General features: G+C 58.6%; 7 protein-coding genes across 7 annotated transcripts; 2 read left to right on the top strand and 5 right to left on the bottom strand.

Moving 5' to 3' along the window:
• Positions 1-222: 222 nt before the first annotated feature.
• BDY17DRAFT_318554 (PRELI-like family-domain-containing protein) lies at positions 223-819 on the top strand (the record flags this gene model as incomplete). Its single annotated transcript, XM_033736201.1, has 1 exon — positions 223-819. The coding sequence occupies one exon, from the start codon at positions 223-225 to the stop codon at positions 817-819; it is 597 nt and encodes a 198-aa protein (XP_033586520.1).
• A 705-nt stretch (positions 820-1524) lies between these two features.
• Positions 1525-1908, bottom strand: BDY17DRAFT_326946 (uncharacterized protein; the record flags this gene model as incomplete). Its single annotated transcript, XM_033737596.1, has 1 exon — positions 1525-1908. The coding sequence occupies one exon, from the start codon at positions 1906-1908 to the stop codon at positions 1525-1527; it is 384 nt and encodes a 127-aa protein (XP_033586519.1).
• A 1143-nt stretch (positions 1909-3051) lies between these two features.
• On the top strand, positions 3052-3759 carry BDY17DRAFT_302959 (uncharacterized protein; the record flags this gene model as incomplete). The annotated part of the gene is made up of 1 exon (XM_033734484.1): positions 3052-3759. A coding segment is annotated over exon 1 (463 nt), but the record flags the coding sequence as incomplete, so codon positions are not given.
• On the bottom strand, positions 3760-5648 carry BDY17DRAFT_302958 (uncharacterized protein). The gene has a single exon (XM_033734483.1). It carries the CDS (start codon positions 5257-5259, stop codon positions 3862-3864), a length of 1398 nt encoding a protein of 465 aa, XP_033586517.1. The 5' UTR covers positions 5260-5648; the 3' UTR covers positions 3760-3861.
• A 519-nt stretch (positions 5649-6167) lies between these two features.
• BDY17DRAFT_255937 (fungal-specific transcription factor domain-containing protein) lies at positions 6168-8720 on the bottom strand (the record flags this gene model as incomplete). Its single annotated transcript, XM_033731569.1, has 4 exons — positions 6168-7050; positions 7107-7487; positions 7554-8521; positions 8592-8720. The coding sequence occupies 4 exons, from the start codon at positions 8718-8720 to the stop codon at positions 6168-6170; spliced, it is 2361 nt and encodes a 786-aa protein (XP_033586516.1).
• Positions 8721-8930: 210 nt separating this feature from the next.
• BDY17DRAFT_28972 (uncharacterized protein) lies at positions 8931-9813 on the bottom strand. Its single transcript, XM_033732391.1, has one exon. The coding sequence runs from the start codon at positions 9598-9600 to the stop codon at positions 9142-9144; it is 459 nt and encodes a 152-aa protein (XP_033586515.1). The 5' UTR covers positions 9601-9813; the 3' UTR covers positions 8931-9141.
• A 1115-nt stretch (positions 9814-10928) lies between these two features.
• On the bottom strand, positions 10929-13556 carry BDY17DRAFT_256220 (BRO1-like domain-containing protein; the record flags this gene model as incomplete). The annotated part of the gene is made up of 3 exons (XM_033731589.1): positions 10929-11063; positions 11136-13253; positions 13308-13556. 3 exons carry the CDS (start codon positions 13554-13556, stop codon positions 10929-10931), a joined length of 2502 nt encoding a protein of 833 aa, XP_033586514.1.
• Between the last annotated feature and the right edge of the window lie 7 nt (positions 13557-13563).

The raw sequence follows: 13563 nt of genomic DNA, 5'->3' as shown, positions 1-13563 counted from the left end.
TAACCCCGGCCCTACGCATCTACATTTTCGTTGTTCCATCTTCATCCATCCCTCATCTCGACCTACGACAACGCTGACGACTCTCACGGCCTACGAACCTCGCCACGAACCTTCTCCCGTCGATTGCGACGCGTTCCGGGAACCCAGCTCCTCGATTTTGCCTCCCGAACACGAAAAGTGCCAATAAGCGCACTGCATCCATCCATCCATCCACCCGAAACGATGAAGTTCTTCTCCTCGCGCCAGGAATTCGAGTACTCCTGGGAAGAAGTGAGCACCAACAACTGGCGCAAGTACTGCGACTGGAACAACCAAAGCTCGCACGTCATCGCCGTCGACACCCTCACCCGCACCCTCGATCCCAGCACACACATCCTGCGCACCGAGCGGCTCATCACCTGCAAGCAGAATGCACCACAATGGCTGCGGACCTTCATGGGCGCGCAGGACACGAGCCTCGTGTACGAAGTGTCGTACGTCGACCCGCACGCAAAAAAGGTGACGATGTGCTCGCAGAACCTGACGTGGAGCGAGTTGCTGTCCGTGCAGGAGACGGTGGTGTACACGCCCGCGGCCGGGGAGGCCGGGCGCGGCCGGACGGTGTTTGAGCAGCGGGCGAAGATTATCGCGCTCTGCGGCGGGTGGCAGAAGATTAAGAATACGATTGAGGAGTTTACGGTGGAGCGCTTCCGGCAGAATGCTGTCAAGGGGAGGGAGGGGTTTGAGCGGGTGCTGGCCATTAGCCGGGAGGTGTTTGCTGAGCAGAGGGAGCAGAGGCGGCTGGAGCAGGTGCATGGTGGGGCTGCTGTTGCGGCGTAGACTCTTTGCTTTTGCTGTCGACGTTGGAGCGTTCAAGCGTGTGCATGAGGGAAACGGTCTCAAAATCGGGTTGGCGTTTTCATGGGAAAAGGGAAGGGATGGGATGGGATGAGGACTGGTTGGGAAACCCCTCTTGCTATTTTCTACAAAGCATCGTGTCGGACAAGACGATACAATCATGAGGCTAAAACAAACTAGAGATACAGTTCATAACGACATGCATCGGATCCTTCACACACTCATTTTCGGAGGTGGAGTCCAGTCCCTCGTCCGACTTCCAGCAAGCTTCCTCTAGGCCTGCTCCGCGTGCTCGCGGCAGCACCAGCAGCACGCGGTGAAGAAAAAGCCAGCGACTAGTTGAAGCTGGAATAATCGGTCAAGATCGACGCCGGCATGCAGCGGACGAGTCACGGATGCAGGGCAGCATCAGTCCAGGGTCCTCCGACGTCCGGTAGTTGATGTGAAGGTGTTGGTTGGATAGGAGGTCGAAGTCGGGAGAGAGTAGGTGAGTCAGGCCATCAATCATAAGCAGGCAAAGCAAAAGGCACAGCAGCAGCGTCCTTGTTTCCTTGATCAAAGCGGTCTCCGGGTTTCCTCGTTCGTGTCCTTCGTCTCGTCTTTCATCCCATCCCTTTCCATCACGACTTCTTTCTTTTCGTCAATGGACGGTAGTCCCGACGACAGAATCCAGTCCCACAACACCCCTCACTGCACACCGCCCGCCACCTTCCTCACAAGCGGACAGAGAACAGGCAGCGTAGCCGAGTCCTTGCGCAGCCTCTCCCCCTCTGCCAAAGAAGCGAAAGGCTGGGCAGCAAAGGCATTCGCAGCGAAAGGAGAGGGCGAAGTTGTCGACGGGGAATGCAGAATGCCGGAAATGATTTGGCTGAGGCGGTTGGCGTGTCTGGTGGCGCGCTTGACGGCTCGGCCGGGGAAGGACATGATGCTCGTGACGCTGGCGACGCTGGAGGGGCGGCGGATTTGTTGGATGGTGGAGGTTTCGGCGTTGTTGGTGGTGGCGGTGGTTCGGGAGAAGCAGGCTAGACATGGGGATTGGGGGAAGCTGGCGCGGGGGCAGAGGTGGTCCATTGTTGTGTTGTCTTTTTGAATGTGTGTTGATTTGGGGTATTCAACAAGCAAAGGACGATTTGTTAGATGGTGTTCAAAGGAGAGCAAGAAGGGAGTTGTATTGTTGGGAGATTACCATCAAAGGCAAGTGATCGACGATGAGCGGGTGGATGGGAGGCCATACATATACACTTCCACCCATACATGGTACGCACCCCAAACATACTCCCGTACGGACGAGAGAAAAAAGGCAAAGGTAGCCTAGGGCAGCCTAGCCAGCCAGTCAGCGAGCGAAGAAAGAGCGAAACACACCCCTACCCATCATCACGAGAGCAGTACCTGAGAGCAAGTGTCAGCCGGGACGGGCGTCTCGTATCGAGCGCGCACTTTCCGGCCAGTGGGAACACGAGGCTTGCGCCAACCACAGCCCAGCGAGCCAGGCACCAACCCGCCCAGCCCGCTCTTCACTCCGCGCCACCAGACCTTGTTTTCCCTGGTACCTGCATGCGCTCCGCGGCCTTCGCGCCCTCGGCGGTTTCCCGTGTTGCACCTTGCTGCTGCTGAGTAGCTTCAGCCGTGCGAGCCGCTCGCTGCTACGAGGCCCGGGGGCCGGGACAGCTTCTCCTGCTCGTATTGTGCAGGGGAATGCGATGCCCTGGGCCATGCGCCGGAGGAAAGTCCAGGTATGTACGGTGCAAGCGAAGGGTCAGACGCAGGGCGCGCGAAAACCTGTGTGTGTGTGTGTGTGTGCGGCAGCTCTCCAACCAGGCACGGAAACGGGCGGCAGCCACATCTGTAACTGTGAGATGTCGATGCAGATTGGACCCTGCATTCGCTTCGCCCACGATCTGTGATTGATGGATGATGCTCGGTAATCCGGGCAGAAATGCTTCAATTACTGCAACGTGCATACGTTTGGGAGCCAGATTCTGCGCGGCAACCTGGTTGGAGTGCAATCTGCATCGGCGTGGGATCCTGCCAGTTCACTAATCCTTCACGCAGCCGTTGTAGTACTCAGGACAAGATGCGGGCTGGCACATCGCTAGCAATTGTCTTTGGTGATGGACACGGGCGAAGGTCGAGACCGTACGGCCGTTGGGTGATCGGCAGCGGGGGAGGCAAGCTTAAACAAGCAACTCGAGTCAAGCCACCTAACTTGAATGAACCTCACAACATCATCCATTCGCTGCGTCCTGAAGTCCCCCAAAACAACGGTCGGCAAGAAGCACGCCTCCGTGGCGCCCTTTTCAGCTCAGGACATGCGCGATGGGCGTAGCAGCCACACCGCTTGCCCACACCCAATCCGCCGCACGACTTAAACTCAAGCAAACAGCCTTGTTACTGATCATCAGGTGGGCGCTGGAACATGAGTTCGGACAAATCTCCGAAAAGGCGCCTGCGAGGCGCAGGGAGGGATCCGAGCGTCCAGCTTGCTGTAAATGCTGCTGGCGGCCATGCATGCATGCACCAAGCTCTCTCGAGACACATCGCTTGGAACGAACGCCGCCCTCCTGCGCCCGTCATCGCCTTCTTTTGCCCTGCGCTTGTCAAATCCTCCCAGGTGGAACACGGGACGGGAGGACGCGAGAGGCGGGCGGGCGTGCGTGGTTGGTTTTCCTTGGATGGCGACGCTTATACATGCGCATGCACTCCCTCTCCTATAACAGCGTCGTCTGCACCTTCCCTGTTTTCCAGCCATGCGGAGGATTTGCTGGATGGGAGAATGTAAGCTGAGATGGAATCAACGGCTTCTGCCGACCTGGTCTGGCCGGGTCTCTTTTGTTGAATGGTTGATGGTACGGGAAGGGGGATCTGCGTCCCGCGACGAGGTAATGTCCTCCACGTGCGAGGCAGGATCCTCATCACTAGAGCAAGCCAAACAACCCGACGGGATCAATTCGTTGAAGCACTCTATTGCTTATGTAAGTGACTTCAGCACTCCATGTACGGTCTGCATCCGACCTCTACTCCACCCTACTTCATCGTAACCAACTCCTCAGCAGACGTAGGATGGATGGCCACACAGCTATCAAAGTCCTTCTTCGTCGCGCCCATCTTCACCGCCACGCCAAAACCCTGCAACATCTCGTCCGACCCGATGCCGAGAATGTGCAGCCCCACCACCTTCTCCTCCTTGCCCGCGCACACCAGCTTGAACGACGTCGGCCCCTTGTCCTCCTGCTCGAACATGCTGTAGTACATGGCGGTGAAGTTGCTCTTGTAGATCTTGATGTTCTCGTCGCCGTACTTTTCGCGCGCCGCCGGCTCCGTCAGCCCGATGCTGCCCACGCACGGGTGCGAGAAGACGACCGACGGGATGTTGTCGTAGACGAGCTTGGCGTCTTTGATGCCGCCGAAGAGGCGGTCGGCGAGGCGGCGGCCCGCTGCAATGGCCACGGGCGTCAGCTCGTACCCGCGGTCGCACGCGTCGCCCAGCGAGTAGATGTGCTCGACGTTGGTGTTTTGGTACTCGTCGGTGATGACGTGCTGCTTCTCGTTGAGCTTCACCCCCGTCACGTCGAGGTTGAGCTTCTCCAGTTCTGGCGCGCGGCCCACGGCCCACAGCAGGCAGTCGACGTCCACTGAGCCCTCGCCGTTCGAGTCGCTGTACTCGACCTTCTTCTTGCCGCCGCCCAGGTCCGTCACCTTCTTCGGCGTCGACTTTTTGTGCAGGTGGATGCCCTGTCGCTCGTACTCCTCCACCACCTTGTCCTGCACCATCGGGTCGAAGGTGCGCAGGAACTTGTCGTGCCGGATGAACAGGTGCGTTTCCGTGCCGAGCGCGTTGAACATGCCCGCCAGCTCGACGGCGATGTATCCCGCGCCCACCACGGCGACTTTCTTCGGCTGCTCCGGGAGTTCAAAGAAGCCGTCCGATGTAATTCCATGCTCCGCGCCAGGAACATCCGGCACCACAGGATACCCGCCGACAGCCACGAGAATCTTCTTCGCCGTGATATTCACCTCCGTATTATCATCCAACGTCACCTTGACCTTATGCGGATCAACGAAAGCCGCCAACCCATGCAAATACTCCACCTTATCATTCACCAAATTCTTCTCGTAAATCCCGTTCAAGCGCTTGATGTACGCGGCGCGCTTGTCGCTAAAGTACTTCCAGTCAAACGGCTTGTCCTGCGTGACGCTGAAGCCGTAGTTCTTCGCCTCGTGCAGCGTCTCCTGGATCGCCGCCGCATACCACGTAATCTTCTTCGGCACGCAGCCCACGTTGACGCACGTGCCGCCGAGCCGCTTGACCTCGACGACAATGGCTTTGGCGCCGTACATGCCGCTTGCGCGGCGGGCGCAGGCGAGCCCGCCGGAGCCGCCGCCGAGGACGAGGAAGTCGCACTCCTTCTGGATGGGGGCCATGATGGAGGGCGAGGCCGAGAAGTGGCGGGTGAGGGTTTGCAGGCGGGCGGTGGGGAGGAGGCTGCTGAGTGGTGTTGTCCGCGCGGACTGCGAGAGGAGACGGAGAGGGAGTGGGGGAGACAGCTTGTCGATCGGGGTGGAGGGAGGTCTTGCTGGAAGACGCTGCTGCTGTTGGTGGTGGTGGCACTTATACAAAGGCACGGAAGCAGCAGGAAATTACTCAGCTGGCGAGCTGGTTGTCGAGCTGGATGTTGACTCAGGTGGCGTGAGGAAGTAATCGACTTGTCAGCACGTGAAGGGCAGAGCTGCAGGGCGGCGAGGAGAGAAAAATGCGGAATCTGTAGGCTAATGGGTGGATTAATAAGGCGAGCAAATCGGCTATCGATGAGGTGGATCTGATGATGTCGTGACGGCATTGGATCCAGCTTTACACTTGCCGTCATGCTTCAGCGTTTTTCTCATCATGACGTTCCCCCCGGCCGCGCTGATGTGCCTCAGGCAGTCAACTCCATTACTGCACCTAACAACATGTACACACCGCAGATCCATCGTCTCGGCCTCTAGTTCATTGTTTACCAAGCTCAAAACCCACACCACCAGCCATCTCCAACGCCATTCCGTCCGGCGCAGTCCAATTCGAGGAAGCAGGCAACACAAGGCATGATCGCCATCGCATCCATAAGTCCCATTCGATGACTACATACACACCACCATATGTAAGCAAGGTAACCCAGAACGTCCCTGATGATTCCCACAAAGCCCGGCAAATCGCTCCAAAATACCAAAGTAGTTTTCCCATAGTGCAGTCGAACTTGATAATCCTCCGAGAAATGCCCAACCCTACCTCCCGCCCAACTTAAAGGGTACTACCCAAAACCCTCATACCAGCAGCCACCATCCATCTCCCATCACTGCTGCCACTGCCAACCGCTATACTGCTGGTGCGTAGTCGGCGTCGGCGGAGGCGGCAGCGTCGTCCGGCCCGCAGCCACGCCGCCCGACTCCTCCGGCTTACCCCACTGCGCAAGCCCCTGATCTTCAAACGGCGGCGTGAAGTAGGCCGTCATCGAGGGGGTGGTAATGGAGGGCGTGACGCCCTGCGTGCCGACGGCGATGTTTTGCGTTGGGAAGGGGGTCCAGAAAGACGGCATGCGCTGCAGCGAGGGATTGCGTGCTTCCCTTTGCTGCTGCTGCTGCTGCTGCTGCTGTTGATTTTGCGGCGCTTCCATCGTCAGGTAGTTTGACGCGTAGTAAAGTGGGTACGTGACGGGAGGGAGCGCGGCTGTGGAGCGCAGAGTCCCCTGCTCGTCCCCATGGTGCTGCGGATGTTGCGGCTTAAGCGGCGGTGGACCGCCATCGTCAAACATGTCGTGTGGCTGGTGGGAAATCGATGCCGTCCACGCAGCGGAATGGATGGGAGTATCGGGGTACACTGCGCGTTGTGTGCTGCCCGGCACTACCTCGTCCGGAAGGGCAATGTTCCACTTGGCGGCGAGGGAGCGGCTAATCTCGATGCAGCGGCCGGCGAATGGATGGTTTACGGCCATGGCTTCGAGGTCGAGCATGGCTTGGTGGAGATGGGTAGATGCTGTTTCGGAGGGCAGGTGGAGGAGGTGGATGGTGGTCGCGGACAGCAACAGCGTAGGGACGAGGGAACTCGTGCGGCGCAGACCGTACATGGAGCGCAGATGCCCCGTCAATTCGGAGATTTTGTTTGCGCAGGCGGTGCATGTGTCGCGGGGAAAGAGGTTGACTGTCTGCAGATCAAGTTTGATGTATGGGCGGAAGAGGCTATCATATGTCAACCGAAGCCATTTTGGTACGTGTAGGTGACGGGTTCGACTTACTGCAATACACAGCCATGATAGTACATGTGCAGAACGACCACATGCGGTAGCGATGTGTTCTCCAACCACAGCGGACTCGGAAGGTTGTGATACCACTCCTGGAAACGGCCGTACAACATCGCCAAGCGCCTGCTGGTAAAGGGCTCGCGCGGCGCGTAGAAGCTGTTCACCATGTCGCTCGCGAGCTCGCACAGATTGCACAGCTCATTGAAGAAGAGCATGGAGTGCGCGGGCTGTCGTAGATCTTCCTCCGGCGACACATTGATGTCGATGTAGCGCTGCCAAGCCTGCTCTTCACTCCGCTCTGGGATACTCGGTCGTGGTACGTCGACCGCAGATCGGGGCAGTTGGGACATTCGGCCCACGGAGACGGCGGAGATCCTGCAGAAAGCGATACATTGTCAGTCGAGTTCCGTCTGCCGCTGCAATTCAGCCGATCATACTCACGTCTCGAGGTTGAACACGCTCCAGAACGTTGTCTTGCGCATCTCACTCTCCTCCGAGCGCTGCCCGATATTCGTCGACGAAAGGTGCAGTCCCAGCTCCAGCGCCATGCGAATGCACCTGCCGGCGTATTGGTAACCACTGCTCTCCCGCCCACACGATGTCTGCCGTACGCTCATGACGCCCAGTGCCTGCACCGTCGTAAGGCTCGGCGCGCCATTAGCGTCGAGGAGCTGTGCGGCCTCCACGAAGAATTGCTCGCCGGCTGTTGAAGTGTCGCGCTCGTCTCTCCGAGCCATTGGACGGTCGGAGTAATGGCATGCAAAAGCTAGGATGGCATTCAGCAGCAGTGGGTTGAAGCACTCACCGCCTCCACGGCTCATGTCGCGGAGGAAGAGCTCTTGCGAGAAGAAGGGGCAGAAGGGATGGACCCAGCAAAAGTAGAGATCGAGGAGGTGTTGGGTGAATTCAGGGTCAGGTGGCGTGCGCAACCACGGCGCAGCTGCGGTGGAGGATGTAATGGATGACCGCTCGCGGTCTTCTTCAGAGCCCGTCCATGCGCCTGGCTGGCTTTCATTGCCTCTTCCGTACCTTGATCCAGTTGATTGGTGACGTTCGATTCCGGCGTGAACGGGATGCTGGCCATGGCCGCTTTGTGCCAAATTGGCATTCGCTCGTAGCGTTTCAGCCAAGATAGCAGGGTCGGTGCCGGTTCGAAGGGTGTGCAAGAGTGCGATCGAGTCGGCTTCGGGGAGCTCTCGGAGAGCAGTGACGATCACGTCGACCGTATCGTTCTGTTGGTGTTGGTGTTGGTGTTGCTGTTGCACCGATTCCAAATCATCCTGTGATTGCAAGAAATCAATGTCGGATTGCAACGGGCTGCGGCGCCGAGGATCATTGGCGATGTCGTAGAAGCATTTCGATCGGTAGACGGCGGTGCAAGTCGAGCATGATGGTAAAGCGCCATCGCACTTTCGACGACGACGAACCGACTGGTCAGCATGAATCCAGTGCGCGGGGGAAATGATGCTGCAAACTCACCTTCGACTTCCGCCTTCGACAAGGAAGACATGCCGCAGATACAGCGCGTCTCTTGCCTGACTTGCTATTCACTTGCACGTCGTCATCGGCAGGAGGCTCGGTTTTCAAGCGGACTGCACGGGGAGACATTTCGACTGAAGCGACACATAGTCATTTGAGGGAGGAGGACGAGGGTTTTCAACGGCAGCGCGCGGCGAGCGACTTGTTTGTATAGGAGTGTAAGATTGGGGAAGAATGCCCAAAAAAAACCCAATCCGACTGACGTGAAAGCCAAACGCAGTGTGGGAGGAGCTTCGATCAGCAGACGATCGGGGGTGACCGCATCGATGCAGTCGAGACGTCCAAATGGGAAGCGCGCAATCGCAGGTCTGCCGAACCTCCAGTAGCATGCAAGAAGATGGGGCGAGGGGAAGAAAATAGTCGATCAGCTCGACATGCTTGAAAAGCGTGGTTGGAGGTGGAAAGGTAGGCGAGGCCCCGACGGCGCGTCAACGGATAGGTCGGGCGGGCGTGCAGGAGCAGGGCTATTGGCTTAAATGGGGATAGGCAGTCATGAAGTTTTGCGGCGACGGCGACAACGGGGTCTTTTGCCGGCGAGTAAGGCGGACGGGCACGCGAGGGCTGTGTCACCGGACCCGGCCAAGCGTGCAACGAGGATGACAGTCATCCCGGCAAGCGCGCCGACACGCTGCGCGGCGCCTGCAGGGTGGGATGAGCATTCAGGAACGCAGAGGATGTTGGGCGTTGCGGGTGGCGCCACATGCGAATCATCGATCTGGCGGGCAGGGGGACAACGAGGGCGATGGCGAGTGGAAGCTTTGCGCCTCCTGGAAGCTTGACCTCGGCCGGCACGCATATTGGCTGCAGGCTGGGAATGCCGGGTCGAGGAGGGGCATCGGGTGTCGGCGTCAACATCGCACCAGTCAGCGGCGGAAGAATACGAGGCGTTACCCAACGAGCGTTGCCCAGCCCTCGACGATTCTGCGGAGCTGCTCGTGTTCGCGCACATGATGCAAGCGGTGCGCAAACGACCGCATTGGGCAGTTAAACGTGGGCAGAAGGACCCGCATTGGGCAGGTGTGGTTGAGGTGAAGCTTCGATTTAGCCTCCCTCTCGTAAGCCGCGCCAGGCCAGTCTACCGCCCCTGCGACGCATTCAAGTGTCGAAAGAGTGGAGCCCGTATGCGCCGATGGCCTGTCCAGCGCGCTACTTGGTAACACTGGGACAGTAGGTGGCCTAGCGTGGTACGTTCAGGTGCAGCTTCAGCAAGCCTTCTTGGTCCCTGTCATCAAGGGCCCCTCCGGCGGCTTGCTCAGGCCACCGGCGCCTCGTTTTTTTGCTTGGTGTTGTCGTCATGTGCCCTGCGGAGGCCGTCGGCCACGCTCACCCGCAAGTATCTCGGCGTGTCTCGCTCGTGCACCCGACCGCCGGCGCCATGTACCGCGCGTCGATCGCTGCAGCCAGCTGTCGGCCCAGCAGATCGGCGCGCCCACGCCCACGTTCATGGGTAGGCTGTCGTCATGTAAGAGGTTCGCTGGTGCGTGCGGCTCAGGTTGGTTTGATGGCGGGGGGGGCAAGTTTGGTGGAGATCAGCTTTCCCCACTGCTGTGGAGACGTCTACCAGACCTTGAAATGTGACGGGCGAGGCAGTCTCTCTTCACGAGGCTGTGCAGTCACCGATGCTCGAATATTCACCGTCGTAAAGGAGAATGCTAAGATCGCTTCCTATCATCCATTAATTAGTCCACAACATACAAAACCGACGTGCATCGGTGATGCATGCGCAATGCATGCTCGGCCCGCATGCCCATCCCATCTCATGTCGCGGCGGGTACGCGAGATCCGATCTCATCAGGGCCTGGGCAATGATGAAAGATTCCATCCGCAAGATGCCACCCCGCGTCCGCTGCATCCCATTCGTTTACCGCTCGCCCTGCGCTTATCATCATGACTCGACCCGGCGCGAACCAAGCACAAACAGGGCAAATGGCCGTGATGGCCGCCAGCGCCAAGCCGTCTTACGGCCGTACGAGTGGAGCTCGGGCCACGCTATGGAAGCAGGAGGCTGCGCTGTACCCTAGGTCATCGGCAGGTATACAAATCATTATTTGCTCCTCCGCTCAGCAGCATACCCACTGTTGCGGTGTCGCGCGAGATCAGCAATCGGGTACCGTTGGATGCCGGCGGAATGCCAAGGTGCGGGTAAACGGTGCAGCTGCTTTTGCCGACGAACATGATGCTGTTGAGAGGAAAGATCGCCAACGCGTCCTCCTCGCTGCTCCTGGACAATCTGTCCCTGCAGGCCTCACTACACCCAGGTAACTCGGGTGATGAAGCTCACCGTCCACCAAACTTCACCCCTTTCGCAGCATCCCACCTCCCATCCACCGCGCCACCCCCCGCTCCGGCACCACCACCACCACCACCACCCTTCCCTGCGCCCGACTGTCCCGCGAACAGAATCGGCATGCCCTCCTGCCACGTTCCCGACACCACCGGGCTCGCCACACCAGCGCTCCCAGGAGCAGCAGTCGCGCTAATGACCGCAGGCGGCGGAGCAGCAGCAGCTCGCTGCGGCATAGGAGCAGGAAGTTCGCTGAGCGTCATCCTCGCCTGCGACGGCGAGACGTGCTGCTGCTGCTGCTGCTGCTGCTGCTGCTGTTTCTGATTCAACAACTCCCTCTTCGTATCCTGCTGCAACCGCAGCCCCGCCATGGCATTCGCCACATCCTCCTCCAACCCGCGCGCCTCCGAGCGCCGCGCGTAGACAAAATTGCGGCACTCATCGCGGAAGCGCGTGGTGATGTTGCTGAGGTCGTTGTAGAACTTGCGCCCCGTCTCGAGGTTGCGCATAATCTCCTTGTACGCCGTGTACGCGTTCTCCAGGCTCTGCAGCGCATGCTCGCGCTCCTTGGAGCTCGTGTCGCCCTTTTTGGCCGCTTGGAAGTGCGCGTCGGCTTCGGAGACGCGTTGCAGTAGGCGGTCTTGGTCGGTTTCTTCCGCTTTGAGAGCCTGTTGGTCGACGTCGTATTTCTTTAGTCGGTCGTTGAAGAGATCTTCAAACTGCGAGGCTACAACGGGTTGCATTGGGTTTTCGCGTTCCAGTTTCCCGGCTTCTTTGAGGAGATCCGGGTTGACGTCGTCTTCTTTCGCCTTTGTGCGCAGACTCTCCACCTTCTTCCGTCTTCGGCTCTCCAGACGACTGACTTCGTTGAGAGTGGCGCGCAGCGTGTTGGCTTGCCTTTCCACCGTCGCAGTCATGGTCGCGCGTCGACTCGACGGAACGTAGTCTTCGAGGTCCCGATCGGTGCCGCCCAGCAAACGGATCAACGTCTCATTCTCTCGCAGCCGCTCCTTAACCATCCCGTCCGACTTGGCCGCCTGCTTCAGGTAGCCGTCGATGTCGTTGACTTGGTTGTAGAGCTTGGGAAGCGCCTCCTGCCCACTCGGTCTCTTCCACCGCTCTGTACCGAACTTCCTCCGCGCGCTCTCATCCTCGCCGGCCTCTGTGCGGAGAAGATCAATGCCTTCCTGGTATAGCTGTAGATTGCTAGCCTTCAATTTCTCGGTATCCGCGATGATGGTGTGCAGCCTCTGCACTCCATTCGCTTGCCGCACTTCCTCTGCATGGCTCGCCAAGCCAGGCGGCAAGCCCAGTGGCTTCTCCAGAGCCTGCAGGCTCCCTGGGAGATTGAGGCTCGACAGCGTCTCGTACATTCGCTGCGTGAGCGCCTCCAGCTCGGCAATGATGGTATTGTTGACAAGCCTGTCCCGGCGGTCGGCGTAGATCGACGCAGCGACATGCACGCTATACGGGACGAGTCGCGCGAACAGAGGCTTGCCAAGTTCACTCGCGTGATCTCCCAGCAGCTCCTGAGAATCGCTGACTTCCTTTGGCACCTTGGCGCTGACCATTGATGCGCGGTCCAAAGGCTTGAGTTCGCTCTTTGGCGGTTCCGGGATGAGGTAGATGGTGTCGTTGTCCTTCTCCGCCCGCTTGAGATCCTCTGACACGCGGTTCTTAAGCCCCGTCAGATCAGCCAGGACGGCTTTGTTGATATACCTGCTCTCCTTCATCGCCTCGTTGACGCATTTCAGACTGTCTCGCAGCCTCGCCACTTCCTCACCGTACTTCCTCTTCTCCAAACAATCGCATGCAGCTCGATACTGCGCAGCAGCAGCAAAATGGTGATGCTTGGAGTTGATGTGATGTATCCACTCCGAACTCACACTATCGCTCTTCAACGAACAATCGCCGGCCTCCGAATACAAGTCCGAAACTTTTGCAGCGAGCTTCGCAATCGATGAATCCTTCAGTCCGTCTTTTACTGCCTTTTGCCAAAAGCACTCCTGCGCCTGCGCCAACATCAAATACTCGAGCGTGTCCAGGCTTGCGTCATCCATGTCCTCAGGCGGACTGGTCCGCAGTTCGGGAATGATGTTTGTCTTGAGGTGGCTGATCACTCCAGCCGCAAAACAGAAGTTTGCTGCCGCGTTTTTCAATCCATCTGCCGTTGCGCGATTGGAAGACAGGGCTAGCTGGGAGTACATCGCGGCGAGATTGAAGAGGACATTGGCGAGTTCGAATCGAAGGTTATTCTCGGTATGCGCACGAGACTGATGGTAGCCGAGAGAAGGATACCACGTGAAATCCGCTCCAATCTGTGCATCCTTAGCCTCTTACGTCCACACCATCTCAACTTGATGCAAACATACATCTACGGGAAACTTCCCACCCATCCACACCAACTGCGCCGCATACGCTTGCAACTTCCGCACACCACTGACGTGCGGCTCGAGCGCATTGACAGCATCTTTGCGAAGCTGGTCGACGATTTCTAAGTCGCGCGCAAACGAGTCTGGGTGCTGGTCGTACTTGGTGGAGATGTAGGATTTGATGGCGGCGAAGAGGAGCACGGGCTGGGTTCGGCGGAAGGGGATTTGGTAGAGGTTGCCGCTTTGCATCGTTTCT

This window comes from Neohortaea acidophila (genome assembly GCF_010093505.1).
Source record: "Neohortaea acidophila strain CBS 113389 unplaced genomic scaffold BDY17scaffold_10, whole genome shotgun sequence".
Lineage (NCBI taxonomy): Eukaryota > Fungi > Ascomycota > Dothideomycetes > Mycosphaerellales > Teratosphaeriaceae > Neohortaea > Neohortaea acidophila.
The sequence above is the reverse complement of the archived record's forward strand: the minus strand, read 5'-3'. Positions and strand labels throughout refer to the sequence as shown.

What these genes read in the sequence shown, in the direction of transcription:
- BDY17DRAFT_302958 (XM_033734483.1), bottom strand. Translation starts at nt 5,259, where the DNA reads ATGGCCCCCATCCAGAAGGAGTGCGACTTCCTCGTCCTCGGCGGCGGC.
- BDY17DRAFT_28972 (XM_033732391.1), bottom strand. Translation starts at nt 9,600, where the DNA reads ATGTGCGCGAACACGAGCAGCTCCGCAGAATCGTCGAGGGCTGGGCAA.